Raw genomic sequence first — 21,406 nt, forward strand, 5'->3', positions numbered from 1 at the left:
AGCTGTAGAAATATATCATATCATCTCAGTTTCTTCTTGAAGCTGCATTTACAGTTTTTTTCACAAGTTCATCTCGTCACAGCTATCACAGAGGAGGCAGAAAATGATGCATGGAAAATATTGTTCAGAGGAAAAAAGGAGAAAAATACAGAAGAGAGCAAAGAAGTGGTATAAGACAGAATCACAGTAAAAACTAAACATAGATGAATATAAAATAGATGAAGTTAATGATCAATTTGAAGATGGAAATATGCAAAAGAGGCACGAGTAAAGAAAAAAAAAAAAAGAGCAAGAGAAACTGCAGGGAAGGCAATTTGATGTGTCAATGATCGAATCCCACACAGACGGACTCCAGTGCACTGAGACCCCGAAACCCCAACATATGCAAAACAGCCGAGTGTGTCCTCACTTTTTAAATGGTGTGAGCGACACTTTCAATAGAGGCAGCATCAACACCTGCTTCTGTGACCAAGGAGAGTTGAAGAGTCGAGAGGGCAAACACCAATTGTAACACTCTGGAGCTGTTCTGACACACCCCAGCACATACATGTACACACACACACACACACACATGTACCATAACAAAAGATTGTTTTTTTCCCCCACTTGATCTCAAATGGAGAAACATGAATATGGCTGACTGACAAAGACTGACAAACAGATCCGTTAGACTGGATCTTTTATAATCACTACTGACCCGTAATCAATGTTCTGAAACGTGACAGTACTTTATGGTGTTGATACTAGTTATATAATCTTTCATTCTTCTTATGTACAGGTATATATATGTTTAATTTAGACCAGGGAGGTCAGTATCTGGAGAAATCAGCATATTTTGAAAACTGAAGATGTTGAGGAAAAGTTTGATATTGACAACAAAATAGTCTCGCACATAACACAGTGTGCTCGAGCTTTAAGAGGTGCTGGTAGGCAGATTTTCATATCTTCGGACAGAGCCAGGCTAGCTGTTACCATCTCTTCAGAAATACATGAATAAATAAATAAATAAATCTGGAATTACTTAACCAATTTAAATAATGTTCACAGCTACCGACTGCACATCGTGGTGAGTTCTTGTCAGCTACTGTTTCCAAGGATGGGCGTTCAATCCCAACTTCTACACCGACATGGATGAAAACTTCTCAAAAGTCTTTAGAAAAATGGAAACTGAATGACAACAGAGCAAACTCCATCTGCTGAGTGTGTGATAGATTTGACATCTCCAGAACAGCTACTAAATGCACGCTGTCAGATTGTTGTAAGATTGTTTTGTCGACTAAAATGAAGGAATTGTGTCAGGTTTTTGTTTATCCTGTTTGGTGGAAGGTAACCTGAGAGCATTACCTACTGTATGAGTAAGCTAGTACAGAGGATAGTTACTATTTGAGTGATATAAGTAACTTGTTACTAAGTTATTCTACATAGCACTAGTCATGGTGTATGGTTACTTTTCGACCCTCACCACTGCTCTTCCAACAGGCCCATCCTGTCTCACTTAACTCTCTGGTCTGGAAGTCAGACTGCTCAAACTTTGATGAGGATTCCACCAGCAATCTGTTTTTTTTTTTCAGTGTTTCAGAATTGAGACTTGTTCTCCAGATGTGTAAATAATGTAAAAAATGGGGAAACAGTCAGTTTCACCAAGGCCAAGCCAGCGATCTGACTTTACACATCAGTACATTCTTCTGTCTCTGTGTTACGGAGCTGCAGCCGGTCAGTTAAGAGCTATAAGATTATAATCTGAGTGACATGATAGATATAATGTGGTCTGTTTCTATCTACTGCTGTTGATTTTATTGAATTTGTGGAAAGTATGCTGAGTTTGATACTACCACCGGGTCTCTGCATATCTGAAAGTTATCTTGATACAAAGAGGGTGTCATACATGCTTTTAGTTGGACAAAGGTTGAAACGTGTCTAAACTCATATGCTTCAAATTACTTCTTGTCCCAGATATGTGAAAAGCTGACTAACCCGGCAAACAACAGCTCCGAGCTCCCCCTGCTATCTGCAACAGAACTATAATAGCATCACAAATGAGCCGCTGAAGACAATGTATTAGAGCCAGGTAAATTCATAAAAGCCGGAATAATACTGAATGGTAATATGTGAGAGAAAGTGACATGACTTGAGATTGAAATGAGATGAAGAAGATGGGCGAAATCACTCATTTCTTACCCTGGCAGATGAGCTCGAGGGGATCTTTGATGAGAAGGGCTATTTCAATTCTACAATAGGAGAGATGGAGACTTGTGCCTATTGTGTGAAGTATGAGGAGCGCCATCCACCCCCCAAAAAAGGACATTTTTTATTAAGGTGTGACTGTGCCGTCCCTCTTCTTATTTTGGAGAGGATGATGGTGCGGTCTTCTCTCTCATCTCTCCATTGGATCCTGTCTTTTTCACAGGTCCCCAGACAGAGTCATGTAAATCTATCAAGTCATCTGAGAGAAGCACAGGCTTTAGGTGTGATAATGACTGACGGAAGACTACCAATGGGGAGAGGACGTGCCTGACACGCACACACATACGTGAACGCACGTGCACACACACCCATGTACCATCCACACCTCTCTACTCCAAGCTAGCTGAGCAATCTCCTCACTCATCTCGTCCCTAACCCCCCCACGCCCCCCCATACTGTGCCAGCTGCAGATTGAGGTGGCAGCGCCCGCTATAATGCGGGAGGGGTGGGGATGGGGGAGGCTGTTGGAGGGCATTGCCAGTCCTGCTGGAAGCCCGGGTACCCATCCTGAGCTCCAGGTCTCAGTGGGTAGCTATGGGGAATGGGCCAGCCAGGGTGGTAATAGAGTAAATAACTCAAATGAGGTAGAGTGTGAATTACTTCTCTGATGGGCTGGAGGGGTCCCCGCTGTGAATCCGACCGGGGGGTCCAGCTAGGAAGAGCCTCAAAAATGTGGGGAAATGGGTCCGGGATGTGGCGAGGTAGCGGGGGGTGGTATGTCAGCGGGGATGGGGTGTGTGAGAGTGTTTAATACAGGTGATGATGGAGGGGAAAAATTGCTTGAGGCAACTGTGTCGCAGCAGGTCTGGACGAACCACAGCAGCCCGAGGGATGGACTGTCGGACAGAAAGAGAGACGGATACTTGCTCAGATACATCCTGTCCTACATATTCACTTGTTGGAGTTTGTGAGGTATTTATCTGACTGGTCTTCTGTGTGTCTGGGTGTTTAAATTCCTCAAAACTGACTCTTCTGTGATATACAGAGCAATAAAGAACCTCATGGGCTGTAGACCGTATGTAGATACTCAGAATTAACAGGACCTGTAGTCCTGTGAAGCCCAGTTTCCGAGCACAAAAGAAACTTCAATGCCAAGGGATGATTGAAAACCACTTCAAAAATGAACCTGCAACCTTGGGCTTCAAAAGGAAGCATATTGCGCAAACTAATACAACCAGGAAAATATATGAATACATTTTCCTTCATTAGGTGACCTCGAAATAGGTTACATGGTCATTTCTATTCTGCGCCGACCCTCAAGTTCACAGACGCCTCCAAGCCACCGATGGGCAAACAAAGACTTCAATGACAGTCCCTCAGTGTAGGAAGACTCTGCTTATCATTTCAAAGGGACAACCCCCTTCACCCTACCAACTCTATACCAATGGACAGGTTGCACTCGCAGAACAAAAAAAGTCCAGTTGGAAACTCGGGTCTTGCAATCGAAAACATGGACCATCCGTCATCAGTATGCGGTGTTAGGTTATTTTTTCTTTTTTTCAGGGGGGGGAATGACACAAGATTGTGGGCAATGGCTTTCTTGTTTGTGATCTTGTCCTGACCTTCAGGATCATCCATAATGTATCACAGCAGTTTTGTAAAGAGGTATGAAAGTTAAATCAGAAGAAAGTTGTTGGCTTGTCTGGTGGCGGCGGCGGCGCAGCCTTGACAGGCAAATCTTTAATCTGTGTTTAGGAGGAGGGTGTGTAAAGGAGGGCTGGATGTCAGTTTAGGGAACAGTGAAGGCCACAGCATTTCAGAGAAATGCTGCTCTGATCTTGTTGGAAGCTTGCAACTTTCCAGCCAATGCAGGAGTTGGCGAGTAAGTCGACTGACCTTATCCTCCTCTCCTTCTCCCACACCACCCATCCTTCATTCTCGAGTCCTACTTTCTCCAACAGTGGAAGCTCTCTGACTCTGCGTGGAAGTTTTTCAACATGCAACTTTCTCCCCTGCACAGAAGAAACTTTCACCTCACTGAAGAACTCTCTTCTGGCAGCAAAACACAGCTGGACAAGACAGCAGAGACCCAAGGGATAAAAAAAAGAAAAGAAGAAATATTCAGAACAGAATCCACACACAGCCGCCCCACTAAAACCACCACATAAAGTTCTAACAGTGATGGCTTCCCCGCCTAGCTGTTAGATCCGTTTTCTCCAGGTCTCAAATTGAATGTGGGCTCCTACATTGGAAGTTTGCTTAAATAGAGCTCAGCTGGTGGTTGCAAAGCCTCCGGTAAGAGAGAGTTCTACTGAGGGAATTTAATTCTTTGTTTGGTTGGATTTCAGGTGGATAGGCAGTGAGCCATGTATAGTACGCAGGTATATCCGGAAGATATGAGATTCATAAAGTCCCAGTTGATGTGGGCTGCTGTGTTTGGGTTTCCTCCGTGTGGGTGCATGTGTGTGTCGGTGTGTGTGTGCGCACAAATGCAGGGTGAATTTGAATGGAGCGAGCAGGGGAGAGTCAAGCTAATTCCCTCTCATACACAAACAAGAAGGTGGACATGCAATGTGTGATTTGTGGGCGTCGAGGGCTTGGGGAGGGAGGTGGAGTGAAAATTGCTCAGCTGGAAAAACTGCATTTATTTCATTTTCTTGCAACATGTTTAGCAGAGTTGCACATTTCTGGTAGAAGAGAGAGAAGCCAGAAAGTGGGTGGATATGAAGATAACAACATAAGGTACTTTGTCATGGTGTCAACCAATCATTAAAAAAAAACATTTTGTTGATATCAATATACTATCATGTTTTTTTAAGATCAGTTGCTGGTATCTTTTGGTTCCATAAATATCTTTAATATATCCTCCTTAATATCTCAATTGTTTTTTGATTAGTTGAAAGAAAAAAATAGTGATATTTCAATAAATGCTATAACTGTATTCTCATAATATTGTGACTTTTTTTCTCAAAAACATGACTTTATTCTGGCAACATTAAGACATCATTCTCGATTTTTTTTTTCTTCAACGAGGCCTGTTTATGCCATGGTTAATGTCAAAATAAAAGGGGGAAAATGCTCATCATAATTTTCCAGGACCCATGGAAATGTCTTCAACTGTTTTGTCTCGTCCAACTAAGAGTTTCAAACCCAAAGATACACAATTTGCAAAACAGAAATAAAGAGTAATACCAGCAAATCCTCTCATTCAACAAGCATTTGTGCTAAAAACCTTTCACAATTGTGGCAATAAGCAGTGATCCTAAAAGCTTACTTAATATTTATATCAATATTTCATGCACTTACATTAAAAATAGGTAACCACTGTCGACATTTTTGAAAACAAATACAATCAATAAATGAATTTTTAACATCATAATTTATCCATTATTGACAGTAAACAATTGTTTACTATTCACATTCTGTGTTACTTCGTCAGTGAGTCACTGATGGTCACAGCAGGTCTTATCCATGATCCTCAAAAAAGACAGGCTGGGACTTTAAAAACCTACTGCAGCATGGAGGTAACCTCCAGAGATCAAACCATGTTAAAAATAGTCATGTGACATTTATCAGAAACTTTTTTTTAGCGTGCCCCCTTCAAATCTTTACATTTTAAATATAATTTCTGTTGCAGCTGTATAAGTTTTACTGTCATGAGACCTCACTGCAGCATAAATATTTAAACAGCTCAGTTTGTGTTGTAAAAATGAGTTTAATTACTTGCGTGTGTCTTACAGTAGTGTATATATGCATTTATTTTTACATAGAACAAAGGAACCAACAAAAAACTGGCAGATACCCTAAAAAAATGACTTCAAAAATGAACTGAACTGAGAAAAATTCCAAGTTGAGAGTGAAGTTCCTGTATACTGCATGCACCCATTGTGTATAGGTGATGTTTTGTGTGATTACAATATTCCCTTCTTCTCTTGTAGTGGGGTGCTCTGCCTTCAGTTCATGTCAAGGTAAAAAGAAGTGAAAAAGTAAGTAAGTTCTTCCACTTGACAGGACTGATTTGAAAAAAAGGACACTCGACAAGGACACCAGTATACAATCAGTCCCACTTTTTCTGATAGATCTAAGGGTCAGATGTGGACTATATTTACCTTCCTCCACTGTCAGGAAATGGCTGCGGCTCACCCTCTAATGTAATTACAGTTGTTTGCCTGCCGTTGTTTGTCACTGGCGCTTCTTTTCATCCAAACTAACACCAAATATCCTCTGCTTAATGGTGATTGAAATATGGGTGCTGCCTGTCTTGGAAACCACTTAATGTCAACATGTCAGAGGTATCAGGGGGGAACTAAGTCCAAAACTACTGGACTGTCAAATCATAAACGCCACGGGGAACAGATTTCTCAGGGATCTGCAGGCGATGAAAAGAATCAGCAGAGGTTTTGACAGGGATTTCATTTGGCATCGCTCATGTCTCCAAATTAATCCCGCCACAAAATTATGGTTTCCTTTCATCCCCAAAGTCCCATTTCCATGGCTACAGTGTTGGGGAATTTCAGGGAGGGGAAGGGAGGGTGGTCGAAAGTAAAAAAAAAAAAAAAGGGGGGGGGGGCATGTTAACGTTTCAACTTCGACAAGAAAAAAAAAAGGCAGAATGTATTCTTAACAAAGAGCAAATTACATTTTTTAACAGAGGTTTTTTTTTTTGTTTTATGCAAAAGTGGGAACAGGGAAAGAGAGTTGCATTGACAAAGAGATTCATTGGCTGGCTCGTAATTAAGCTACAAGTTAAGACATTTTAATTACTCCTTTTTTTCTGTCTTTTTCTGTCTCTGATGAAGATGGTGCAGCAGTGTGCAGGGAAATGGACCGTTAACTATCTGGAAAAGCAGACAGAGGCTGAGTAAAGCACAGTTTGACTCACTGTGCAGCAGTGGACTCGTGCATAAATCTTTATTGTTAGGGCACTTTTGAGAGCTTAAGCACTGTGTTTCACCTTTATTTGTGAATCTCGTTTAATAGAAACCTGCTTGCATGTTGAATTCCACAAAAATGCCACAACAAAGATTCTCAATAGCTGCTACTTGAAAGCAACTGTGGTTAGGAGATTCATCACAGCTGTCAAGAAAACAGAAAGCCGTTTTTCTATACATGCAAGTAGTCATCCAAGAACTTCCCACAAATCTGCGGTTAACTTTGTCACCATAATGAGGTTTCAAAACCAACAATGGTTTGTCAGAGAGCAGCAGAGTGACTGCTGCTGCCGGGCTGCTGGCTGGCCGTTCTGCTGACCACCAGCTGGCTGCTAAAACTGACCATTTGAGGCAGCTAACCTGTTATTACTGGACGGAGAGAAGAAACAAGACAACATTCCAGCCGCCCCAAAGACAATGAAATTGTAAAATTCAGCCGACGGCAGAATAAGAGCTCAAACCAGGGTGAGTGTTTTTTGATTCAACTTTATTATCTCAAAGTGTATGGGATTCAATTTTTTGTCTTAATAACTGAACAAAAATCTCCAAAGAATCAAATCAGAAAAAATTAACTTAAAGGCAAAACTTCTACATTTGATTACAATATTCTCACTTTCCTCACTGATCAGGATTTCTCTTTCGTGATCAATTTTTTCAGTTTGGCTGGTGAATTTTTCTGTTTCAGTTCACGTCTCTTTTGTCCACTTATTTTTGGAGAGACAGGTCAATGGTCCAGAAGTGCAACAAATGGTACGACTTAAATTTTTTCTCCCCACCAACTTGTTCTGTTTCTTGAATAACCATACTGCTACATTGGCTGCAGAATATATATGAATTTAAAGAATGTGACACATTAACGTTATGTTTGTTTTGGCCTTAATCATCCTGTGTCCGGTCACGTGACGTCACGTTGTCCTGGTGAAGCTAAAGAAACAGCAGCAGTGCTGACATTCTAAGCTAACAATAACGTTAACTAGATGTTAATTAGTCTTTCAGGAATGCTGGCTTAATAGTACAGTAGCTTTAACTTGCTTTAACAACAAATATGACATTACAGTATCACATTCTTTAAATGCATATATATATATATATATATATATATATATATATATATACAGTGGCCAATTTATCTACAGTATATGGTTGTTTATAAATACTTATAATAACCTAAGAAAAGAGGATTGCCAGTTGTGAGAAACTGAGTTGGTGGGGGAAACTTGTTGGACTTCGGACCACTCCAAAAGTAAGAGGTCAATGGGGATGCAGCCCTGAAACACCTGCCCACATGAGAGCTTTGTGTCAGGACTGGAACAGAAAAATTCAGCAGCAAAACTGAAAAGAGAAACCATGATCAGTGAAAGAAAAATGAGAATATTGTAATCAAATGTAGCACTTTTGTATGAGGTCAATTTTGGGGTTTCAATTCATTTTTATCCATTTTTTTTTGTTTTTTTGGTTTAATTGTTGGGAGATTTTGTTCAATTAATATGACACAAATTGAATCCTATCAATGTGCAGCTGTCACGAGTACAGTATGTGTGCAACTGTGACTATGTTTCAAATATTTCTTGTGGAGGTGTCACCTGATTTTCAGTCTTGAGGATAATTAAAAATGGATGGACCCTTAAAGGTCTTCTGTGACCAGAGGACATAGAGAGGATCTGCAGAGAATCATATTGTATCATACTGTACGCCTGTGGATTATTGATTCATAGATCATATTGTACCCACACGACTGAAATGTCCTCTTGTGGTCTCTTGGCCTCTCTGCTGTCAAAGAACTTTGAAATACCAGACTGATTTAGCTGCAGTAGTCTTTACGTTTACACACAGTTTGCCACCTTTTTTCTTATTCTGTTTGAAGGAGGAGGGACATATGACTTATTATGGGAAATTTCCACTCTCAAAGTCCAGTTTGAATGTGTATGGTACAGGTGAGAAGAAGGAAAAAGAATGTGTTTTACCTGAAGACTTTAGCCCTTCAAGATTTACTGCTGGATGGAGTTGACAAAGCCAGGGAATCAATTTGATTAATTGGACAATAAAAAAGAATAAGAGCAGAGATATTTTGTCATGACAGTCTCTGAGAACAGACCCGTCATACCTTTAACCTATATAACTTAACTAAATCAACACAACAGCAAAATTGATCTATCATTGTCAAAATCATTCAGTTCTTCCTCTTCTGTCTTTCTCTCAGTCCTTACAATAACACTTCTCAGAGAGGAGGTGCTTCTACTCTTCCTCCTTTTTGCTTTCTCTCAGTTTTGAAACAACCGGTTAGATTACCTTCCCCATGTCACTGACATCAGACACAACAGTCATGTTCCATTTGCTGATGTGCATTTTCTCCCGATCCTGCACTATTGCTGAGCCCCTAACACACACACACACACACACACACACACACACACACACACACACACACACACACACACACACACACACACACACACACAGTCAGGTTTCCATCACTTCAGAGGACATTACATTGACTTACATTCATTTCCTGGAGACTTGTCCTAACCTTGCCCATAACCACCACATGCCTAACCCTAACCCTAACCTTGGCATAAACTTAAACTAACCTTAACTTTAAATCAAGTCTTCACCCAAAAATGAATGATTTAAGTTAAGGGGACTTGCTTTTGGTCTCCGTAGGGGAGGCGAGTCCCCATAACATGACTGTGAAAACAGATTTACGTCCCCTCCCTACACACTTCCCACTCCCAGCAGAGTCTCTCTCTCTGGATAAAGTCTACAACTCTCAGAGGGAGAGAAAAAGGCAGAGAAAAAACAGACAAGAAGAGATAGAGTGACAAATGGAAAGAGAGAATGTAAGACACAGAGGCTGTGATGCATACTAATGACATCATTACACTTTACCCCCACCCCCCACCCCCCAAATGTTTACTGCCCAGCTAGTTTACCAAACCAACGGCCCACCCGACCTCTGCCATCTCTCCATCCATCCATTTGCTTTGATCCTTTTATTTCCACCATCTCTCTTTCTTGTCCTTTTTTTTCCTCTTCTGCTGAAATGCAAACAACACAATGAGGCTAATTTTGGTGTATTTACCCAAAATCCCGAGCTCTGCTGGCGGTAATTCTACTCGTGCTGTGCTCGCTGCATGGGAGTGTGTATGTGTGTGTGCATGTATGTGTGTGTGTGTGGGTGAGTGGGTGGCGCTCCCCTCAGTGTAGCCGCTCTTTTTCCCTGGCATTGAACTTGACCCTGTGCGACCCCTCTATAATGAGTGAATTGAAAACATCTCCCTTTGGAATGCTGTGTGTGGAGAGAGGAGGCCATAGCTGCCTTCACTGCCTCTCCTTAGTGTGTGTGTGTGTGCGTGTGTGTGTGTGTGTGTGTGTGTCCGGTCTCTGAACAAATAAAGACTCAGTCTCCCCCTTCTACAACCTACCTGTAAATACTGACCAAACATGCAGTGAAAAAACAAAAACCTGAAAAATTGGAGCTATATCAGTCTAGTAATTAATGCATTATAGTGACATTTCTTGTCATGCTTTCTTTTACAGTAGTGTAACAGAAAAAGCAAAGCCATGACAAAAGAAAAAAAAAACGATCCTTTTGAGGTGGTAAGTTTCTGAGTGAAATGTTTAACATGTAAATCTGTATTGATTAGATTATTTTATTTTGAAGGAGTTACAATGGCCATTTCAGCTCTGAGTAGTGACACATCCTCTTTCAGGCTGCACATGGTCCCTCAGAGGTTTAGGGCAGCCTGAATAGCCTGAGAGGAGAAAAGCAGGGCAAAAAAGTTCACTAACATAAAGCTCATGAAAATGATAATAGGTGGGCAGTAAAGAGGACACAGTTTAGATAGAATTCAGTGAGGACTTTCTTTGCTATGAAATTACACATTTGTTCATAAATTATACTTATTTTCTATATAATGAAGGGATTTGGTTCCTGTACAAAAAGTCATCTTTATGTGACAAGTGATGTGTAAATTGCAATACATCCTCATAATTAAACCACCAAATAGGTTGATTGTACCAGAACGACCCATAAGAGTGTTTTCTAATATGCCGCCTCTATCGCTAGCTTTCCCAAACCGTTATAAATCACTGTTAAAAAATAATGATGTTTTATGGTGTAATGTTGTGGTTAGGTTAGGTTTAGGCACAAAACCCACTTGGCTGGTTAGCATTAGGGAAAGATTACAGTTCGAGTTGAAATGATCACTTGAAATGCTGTGTGGGTTAACGTTGCTCTTCCTTAAAGGTAGGCAACGTTTGTCGTCATGTCGTCAATAAACACCATGATAATCGTAGTTATGTTTTTAAAAAAAAACAACTAGTGGTTGGAAACGGGAAGTGAACAGTGGTTTTCTGCAGTCCACTTTTCCAGTCCACCTCTGAATATGGAAATTTGTCACCTCATATAGACGTCATCTGAACTGCGTCACTTCTTCGGGTCATAATTACTACGGCCACTAGATGGCATCTGTCACTCAGTCATAACTATATGTTGTTTTTGGCTACTGAATTTACAACCTATACTGTCGTCTTTTTTGGGAGGATGGGCTAGTGAATCGATACATGCAACTCAAGACTACTCCTAAAAGTCCAATCTGTATATTCATGGCCATAAATATCACTGGCTTATTGTCACATCACCATTGAAAAGTTTTCATTTTTTTGTGGAATGTAGCTTCATTTATTCAAGCACTGTACTTAAGTTCAGTTTTGAGATGCTTGCACAGTACTTTAAATGAGTATTTACATTTTGTCTAACTTTATCTGCTACATCTCAGAGGAAACATTGTACTCTTTTCTTCACTACATTTGTCTGACAGCAAGTGCAAATTAAAACTTTACATATTACCATCTTAAAATATGATGAATTGTTGTGAATTAAATGACAAAGAATATATAAAGTAGTAATTAGCAGTACCAACCAGACCAGCTGCAACATTACAATGCTGCTTAAAACTTTTAAAAGCCATTTTGCATAATGAAACCTTTACTTTTGATTATTCAGCATTTTGCTGTAGTTTTACTCAGGTGACATTTTAAATGGACTTTTACAGTAATAGACATAATAGAATATTTTTTCATTGTGTATCACTACTTTTACATTTTTTAATTACTTTTATTTGTATTTTTGGAAGTAAGGAGACAGATTACATATTGTGCCTTTACAAAATATGAGAAACTTGTATATATGTAAGAGCATGCGTGTGTGTGTGTGTGTGTGCGTGAGGCCGCGTGTGGCCGAATGTGTCCAGTGAACCTGACAGTGTGTGACGTTGAGCTGTATTTGATCTTAATCCCGAACTCCCATCCGTTGACGTTGTCATCATCCATCACACACACACACACACACACACACACACACACACACACTCACATGTCAGGGGGAGGGGCTAGTGACAACATGCTGTGGGGGGGCTCATGAATAATAAACAGGAATACAGAGAGGTCCAGGTACGGTAGCACACATACACACACACACATACACACACACACGCATGCACACACACACACACAAACATCCCCCATATAACCTCGCCCCCACGCTGCCCTCACCCTCCTCCTCCTCCTGCAGCCTCCATGTTTATGCATGGCACCCTGTTTCATATGTATCGGCCGCATCATTCCCCCTGTTGTCACGGGAACTGATGACACAGGCTGCATTAAGAATGATGACCCGCCTACAGATTACTGTGCTGTTGGTACACACATACACACACACACACACGCATTCCCACATACAGAAACAAAAACACACAAATACACATCCAGAAACACACAACATGCACAGTGACTGATGTTGAAAACATTTCCCAATGGGACCTGATAACACCAGCATGGCAGCCTACCATCAAAACTGTAGGAAAAAAAAAAAACACAAAAGACAGTGGCCAGTCAAAACAACCCCCACACACATAACCCCGCACTGACCTCAACTAGTAAACCACAGCGAGAGATAGTGCACGGTGCGTTTATGCAGAAAACAGCTGGGAGAACACACTACCTTAACTGACAATTTACATTACAGCAGAAACAAGGAGAACACAGGCATGAGAGAAAACTGACTGAGTGTTATTGATCCTCGTTGACAGATGCAAAATAAAAAGATATATTCAGTGGCTAAAATATGCAAAGCAGCTACAGTACGAGCAGTGATGATGCAGCTCTCACACCTGACAGAACTAGTCCTCACTGAGATCCTGGCGTGCTTCACTTTTCACTGACTACATTTGTATTCAGATATGCATCAATTCAAAATTTTCCAAACCCCTTATATATTAGATTTCTGAGCACAAAATAATGATGAATGAATGAATGAATTGTGAGCTGATCTTTATTTGATCTTTGCTCTCTATTCAAGCAATAAAAACTACAAAATCTTTTATAAAGGCTAGGGTCTGTTGAGCATGACACTATATAACACCATTTATACCTATAACCTTAGCCCCAAAACCCAAGACCATCGATTTTATAGGCCTTGTCTAAAAAGTTATCACAAGTTGTCTGACTGTGTGTCATTAATGTACAGACACAGGAGCAAGAGAGGAGACATTTAGGGGGAAACAAAGGAAAGGATGTGTGGTAAGTTGTCAAACATATAAACATATTTCTAAGTAAAAACTGACAAATCTAGCAAGAATAAAGCAAAATCTAAATTGGCTTTGTATTGTCTCTGAACAGAGATTCATACTGTGGGATAAAATGGATCCACAAATGATGGTTGTTGCTTTTATTGTGTTAGTAAATGTTATAAATTATTTGTCACCAAATTATCCAAGAGAGAACACTGGTCCTGTTCTGTTATAAATGTATAAATGAATACTGATACATTTAATTGTACATCAATTAGGATTATATATTAAAAATGAACAAAAGTAATAGTTAATAAAAAGCACTGATATATTTCATCTCTGTAGATTTTGCTTGGGTTTTTGCTTGAGCTTTCTTTAATTGTGAGTTTCACACCATGCCAACGGTGGAAGATGTATTCAGATCAAAAAAGCACATTGAAAGTAGCAATATCATAATATATAAAGACTCCATTAAGCTCCTGCATTTAAAGGTTTTGTGACCTTTGTTATTGTACTTTAAGTATCAAAAGTAAAGTACTATTAATGCAGTAAAATACCTTATTTGAGAACCTCTACAACGTACAGCTTTTTAAAATGATGAGTAGTAGTAGTATTAATACGATTATATAACTTGTCACTTTGTTCTTGATGTTTTGCCACCCTTGTCATCATCATTGATAAAGAGTATATGGGTGCATTCATTGGTCGTTAAAAAGTCATACATTGTCTTATGAACATGAAATAATACTTGTGACTGTATCTGAAAACATGTACCTTTATTTATTTAGAAGGGGATCATTTTTATGATTATTTATTCACAAATGTTTAATTAATAAAGTGTCAGTTTTAATAATGTGTGTAAAATATAGAGAGAACAATGACACCAGCATTAACTTGCTGTTTCTGTGCTTATGGCTGTGCAGCAGCACGATGGCAGCACACTGTCTGTGCTGGTGATTACGGAGCACGTAAGACACTGAATAAAAATGACAGTTGATGGTTGGTGGCATTGTTTATGAGATATGGGGTCAGTGTGTGTGTGTGTGTATGTGTGTGTGTGAGTTATGGATAGTATGGTCCACAGAGATGGCTTCTTTGTTTTGCAGCGACACAGACATGAAACAGAGGTAGGAGGGGGAAAGGTCCTCATTCTCTCTCTGTCTCTGTCATCGTGTTTCACATTTTCTGTCACACGCCCATATAATGAAGTTTTTCCTCTTTCACTCTTTTGTAGTCAAAGTGAGAGACACCAACTGATCCTTCCTTTTTTCTTTTTACCTCTTTCTTCTTCCCATTTCAAAGATCTGTCTGTCGGAAGAAGAGAATACATAATGTATATCACAGACAAGCAGAAAAAAACAAGACAATATGAATAATTAATAGGCTGCGATGCATATGTATAAACATTTCCATATCAAATAAATATCATATCTAGTTTTTATGACTCCGTTTTTTTATGCTTTGAATACTCAATTACTGATAAGAGTGTCTGATCATTTGCAGTGGGACAGTCTCTTATGCATGTCATGATCAAATGGCAGTGGGTTTAGAGCAGGGGGGAAGTTACGGAGGGGGGGGGCAGCACTTGTAATAAAAATAATTTGAAGGCGGTCTTGCAAAGTTCAGTGCAGATGTGATGTTTCTTAGTTCAAGATGAGGTGAGGTACAGCACTCCCTGCTAAAAATATAGAATTACCTTCAGTCAAGTGAAGTTATCTTCAAACTACAACAACTGTTTTTTCTAGATTTCATCACTGTACTCCAGAGAGTTTGTGAAAGTGCACTGGTTGGATATGGTATAAAGCAGGGCCTGCTAAGGGCATGGTCCATATAGGCAATCACCCAGAGTGCCACTTTCTGGTGGGCACTGGTCACCCTCAAAGGAAAAATTAAAAATAAAACATAAAAAAATAAAAATTTGCAAATGGGTACCCATCCTCATTTTCTGTGTTGAGGTAACACATGAATAAGAAGAAGTGCCATAGGTTGCTAAACTGACTGATGGACTGATGTCAAGAGGCAGATATCTATTTTCACATTTTATTTCATAATGAAAAGGTCCAAGCCTTTAGGTGAGCAAGGAAGAAAATGGAGAAAAGTGGAAGAGCAAAAGAAAGACCAATATGGAGACATGCTGTTTTGTGATAACATTAAAATGTCATTTTGTGTGTAGATGTTTCATTTGTTGTAGCTGGCTAGCTAAGTAGCAATAAAGCTAATGCTAGATAATGATGCTGCAATAGCTGCTAGACTCAGATACAGATTGAAGGATATGAATCTGAATGGCAAACCATAGCTAGCTATCTGGATAACTGCTCCTTCCTACAATGTAAAGCATTGTGCTGAAATTTTGCTGTCCAATATCAGTGATAATGGCTAACGCTATATCCATAAAAACATAGATTTCTGCACAGGGTTGCACCAGCTATGTGTAAGTTAGGGTGTAAAGTCAACACTAGAGGCTTAGGAACTACCAGTTAGTTCGTAACTAAATCAGCTACAAAGATTGGTTGAACCACGATTACTTGGGGCATAACCTAACTACGAGTTTGGATGTAAAGTCATAACTAAGGCAAGTGGCCAGTCAACGATCAAAGATATAGTTCCATTGTCATGCTTACCGTGCACGTTAGCTTTCTGGCTAGCATGAGCCACTTGGCATCGTAGCACATCGCAGTAAGCTGGATGGATACTGAAATATCATATCAATAAATTAGGTCTATTCTGGATTACTGTGTTGTAAAATGGCAGCAATTAATGCAAAAATGATGCTGTGTGGTAGAAAAACTGCTGTTTCATCATTAGTGAGTATAATTTTGCGATATTTTATGATTTACACCTACGCTAGGGGCATGTGTGTCATTATTTAGTTGTTCCTTAGAGTTATGTTGTATCTTATCTCCTTGGTGCAACTGCTTTTATTTTTATCATTGCATAAATCACAACTTAGTAATAATTTATGTTATAACTAAGTTTGAACTTACACACAGCTGGTGCAACAGGCTGCAGCAGTTGTTTGTCATACTCTGCAGCTACATGTTTGCTTGTTATAGGCTGATATATATATAACTATAACTGTTCAGATGCACTCAGGAAATATTTGCAGAAGCCCACAGCTGCTGGAGAAGTTACATCTGATCCCCCATCTACACCACTCTGTGAAGCATGTTAGTACATAGATGTACTACATGTTTGAATACAGCTGCAAGTCAAGCAACAAAAAATACAGTAAGAATCTGGATGTAAATGCATGAAGGAATGAGGCATAAGTAAAGTGTTGAGAGGATCCACAATAGAAATACTTTGTATTAGAGTCACTATAAATGTATGAATTATGAAAAAATAGAAAATGAATAATTGCTTTATTATACAAAAAAGACTAAAGATTAAATCAGCACAAAATCAAAATGAGACTTGAAAAGAAAATGAAATTAAGTCTAGTGGGAAAACTTTGGGGTGAACATCTTTGTGCAGAGCAAATTTCATTTCATTTATCATTCTAACCTGTGGTGTGGAGATACAGTAATGTAATGAAAAGATGATGACAGTGCATTGTTTTGCATCATATTATCAGGCTTAATTGAAATCAGAACAATGTTGTCTGATGTACAAATATGCACTGTCTCTTTTACTGCATTTCACAATCTGCATGTTCTGTATGTAGTGTCTGATTTAGTCAAACAGCTGTAAATTACACAATCAGCGACCAGGACTGAGTTCAGTAGTTCAGTGGTGGAATGTATCCAAGATCAGCAAACTCAGAAAAGAAACAATAATATATCAGTGCTGCATGAATTATGCTTATTAGTACAGAAACAAGACACAGTTTTAAAATAGTTTAATATACAGTACAAGTCATCACTAGTCAACCACTTGTGGATCACCACAAAAGGGAGCTGACTGACACTCAGCAGTCGGAGAATGTAGACAGTTCTGATACAATTTCACCCAAAAAGGTGCAGCTGAATTCGTTTTTTAAATGTCTTGAACACGTTTCTGTTTCCTCTACAAGGCTGAAAAGATAATTGCATTCCACAATATGAAAATCTTGGACAGACAAACAACATATTGATTTACCAGTGTTGGAGCAAAAATGTAGGTGGCTTTAGAAGAATCCCAACACTTCAGTTATTACAAAAAGGAAACGATTGGAAAGAAGGTCAAGGGGTCATCTTGGGGACAAAAGGAGAAATTGAATGGCCAGTTCATCAGCTGAAAATGGAAAGTTCCTCTATGTTCACCTTAAATCTGAGTTTAAGGCATAGATTCTGGATTTTCCAATGAGGGAGAGGGAATCATTTGTATCAGACACAAATTATTATTCAAAGAATTAGTATTTTTGTGTCTTAAACATGTCTGGAGGGAGGTAGACACTGGATGATCATTCAAGGGAAGCACTTGTTGGATGTATCTTTTGGGTGTTAACCTAAAAAAACATTGACCTCTTCACTCCAGGTTTCGGGAAATTCTACCGCATATGTGAAAAAAGTAGTATAAACAAAAATCTGGGAGTTTGGAGTTAGAAAGAAGTAAGATACCAGGACTCTGTAGCCAGCTCCTCATCTCTGCTGGAGGCTAGCAGCTCCAGGCTACATTAACCGCTACTAGCATACAACCCCATCTCCGACCGAACTGTCTGTGTTCGAGTTGCATCATGGGCAATGTAGGTGCCAGGTTTTGACAAAGAAGAAAAATGCATGCAAATAAAAAAAGAAGATATCGTTGGTTTCTCTGCTTCAATTTTTATCCTTTTTAAAAAAAAATAAATCCAAATAAATCCAACATGAGTCCAACAACGTTATAGCAGTGCAGTGTTAAATCAATGGAGTCTCTTTTGAAGAGTTAAGATATGACAAAGTACCAGCGCAGTGTGTTTTCTGCTCTGTGGCTGCCTATGCATTGTCAATTGTGTGGCAATGGCAAACTCATCTATACAGACAATACAAGAAGTCCTGAATATTAGCTGACCTGAGCCTGTGGGAGTGAGTAGGAAGTGGAAATGTAATCTATGGTAAGCAGAAGTTATTTGGAGTCCAGGATCCCATCGCTCGGACTCTCCTGACTGCTGGAAGCCAGAGATGAAACTTCCAGGCCTTTCAACATTTGGCTCCCTTTACAGCTAGACAGGTGGGCGCTGGGGAAGGCTTTCCTGTACTTGCACCTCCCCTCTCTCTTTCTCCCTCTCTCTCTCTCTCTCTCTCTCTTTCATTTACACAATCTCACACACACATATTCTTCCTCTCACTTTACCTCTCTTCTTCCCTGTCTTTTTACACTGTCTCACATTCTTCTCCCCCTCTTCATCTTGTGTGATCTTGCTCTCTCTTTCTCACTGCTCACTTACCGTCTCCCTCTCCTCTCCTCCTCCTTAATGTCACACACACTCTCTTTCTTAGGTTCACACACACACACCGATCTCATCTTCTTGACTTGTTTCTTTCTCTTATTTTTCTTTTACAGTCTCATATATTTTCTTCTCTCCTTCCTCATCACTCTTGTCTCTGTCTTGCACACACTCCACCTTTACCTCTTTTTCTCTCTATCTTCGTTTTAGCTTAGCCTCGATTGACCTCCTTTTTGCGATTTTTGTGAAAATGTAAAAACTGACCCTATAAGCAACCTCCTGCACTCTTCCTCTCTTAAAGATTTTCTTTCTCTTTGTTTACCTCTGTAACCTCTATACCTATCCCTTCTTGGCTTTCCACCAAAGCACACACACAGAAACACACATTGGCCCAATGCCCATATGCACATTTGGACCTGGCTGCATGCTTCTCAGTGTCTGGGGCCTTTTGTGTGTGTGTGTGTGTGTGTGTGTGTGTGTGTGTGTGTGTGTGTGTGTGTGTGTGTGTGTGTGTGTTTCAGAGGCCAGTTAAAAAGCAGGATTTGGCAGGACCGAAACTTCATGCTCCACTCTGCTCAACCCCCTAGACCTGCACGAAGACAAGGTTATCATGTTCCCCCATCACTGCCAGACACGCACACAAATGCACACACACGTGTGCATATGCACACACTCTTTCATTTTGCCCTCCCACCCCTTTCCTCTTACACACGTACACTTTGGAGCATTGCGGGTTGGAGGGCTGTGTGTATGTGTGTTTGTGTGTGTGTGTGTGTGTAAAGGGGTGTGTGTGGGGGGTATTAGATACAAAGTATGCTACAACCCTGCCTTCTGCTGGCCAATAAGCAGAACTAGAGGTCACACACACACACATCTACAATCAGAGGAGACATTGGCCAGTGGGAAACATTTTTGGGATACAGAGCTTCAGTTCAATTCAAATGCTGTTATTATCATCTTATTGTGGTTTCACAAGTATGCCCAATATAATTAAAAACAAAGTCATGACCTCCTGTTTATTCATGTTATCAGTTAACACTACACAGTAACTATAATTTAATAATTTACTCAACCATTATCAATGTCTGAAGTCCAGTTCCCTGCAGTTTGAATGCCATATTAATTTTATTATGAGTAGTAGCAGTATCATGCATTTTTTTCTTTGTGTTTTCACCTTCCATATCATTCATATAAGTATGATAATTTTGGAAAAAAAAATACATTAAGGGCTTAATAGATTTGTAAAATATAGCTGTGAAAACGATGGATTGGTTTTAAAAATTGACAGAAAAAGTTTTTGTTTTTCAGGGAACCAATATACATTTTAAATTCTACGTTTATTCATCTGTTCAAACCATTTATCCTGTGCAGGGAGGAGGAAAGGCGTGAGGCTATCCCAGCATGTATTGGGTGAGGGGGGTCGCCAGTTCATCACAGGGTTAACACATACACAGGCAAACACATTCACACCTTAGAGTTTCCACTTGACCAAACCTGCATGAAACTCAGGCAGAATCTGGGAGAATGTATGAGATTCAGCCTGGGATCTTCCTGTTGTGAGGCCCCATAGATTTCTAATGTCATAATGTTTTTTTTTTTCAAAATCTTTAATGTGTACATGAAAAAATGGGTCTGACTTGAGCCCTGATTATCTGTTCTTGCAAAGTGTTACTCTAGAATAAGAATAATCGTCAAGGAAAATTGTTAAAGTGTATCCTGTTAAATCATGCAATATGTCTGTGATGTAATTCAGCAATCATCAGTGTAAAAACATTACTTCTCGTAAAGCATCAAGTAAGGCTTCCTGTTGCCTCCTCATCATCTACACATGGTGTGCAAATAAACACCCTAAGGCAAACCACAAACATGCCATAAACATCCACCTGGAAAAGGAGTGAATCAACATTTCTCTGAGTCTCAGAGATAGTCACCTGATCATTATAAGCTTCCCAAAGGTAGCTTATATTTTATTACATTGTTAGGTCTGCATATCAGTGTTTAGACAGATGTTTATTAAGAACCAGATGAAGCTCTGGCTGTGCTTTTCCAGTTTAAACTGAAGTCTCCAGCTTAAACTTAAGTAAACTACTGTAATTATGACTACAGAAGCCTCTAATACGTGGTAGAAAATGGTGACGTAGCTTCAAACAGGACTAAGAGTCTTCAGCCATGTGAGCTGCTCTGTGAGGCTGTACTTGAGTTAATGCTCACCATCATTGGCATGCTAATATGCTCACAATGATAATGCTAGCTTGTTACCGTTGACCAGGTAAAATGTTTACCTTGTTGGTTTAGCGTGTTAGCATGCAAAGACTTGCTAGTTGGAACTAAACACAAAGTACAGCTGAGAATGATGGGAATGTCGTGATTTTTTCAGG

General features: G+C 39.7%; 1 protein-coding gene across 2 annotated transcripts in view; it reads right to left on the bottom strand.

Moving 5' to 3' along the window:
* LOC121911615 overlaps positions 1 to 21,406 on the bottom strand; it is a 336,594-nt gene that overhangs the window by 210,560 nt on the left and 104,628 nt on the right. The window contains exon 6 of one of the 2 annotated variants that reach the window (XM_042433260.1): positions 3,672 to 4,253. The exons of the other annotated variant lie outside the window; for it this stretch is intronic. Within the exon in view, the coding sequence (XP_042289194.1) occupies positions 3,969 to 4,253 (285 nt within the window). The 3' untranslated portion in view covers positions 3,672 to 3,968. Of the gene's footprint in view, positions 1 to 3,671; positions 4,254 to 21,406 lie in introns of those variants that run through there. 2 annotated transcript variants of the gene reach the window in all.

This window comes from Thunnus maccoyii, chromosome 14, assembly GCF_910596095.1.
Source record: "Thunnus maccoyii chromosome 14, fThuMac1.1, whole genome shotgun sequence".
NCBI classification, from domain to species: domain Eukaryota; kingdom Metazoa; phylum Chordata; class Actinopteri; order Scombriformes; family Scombridae; genus Thunnus; species Thunnus maccoyii.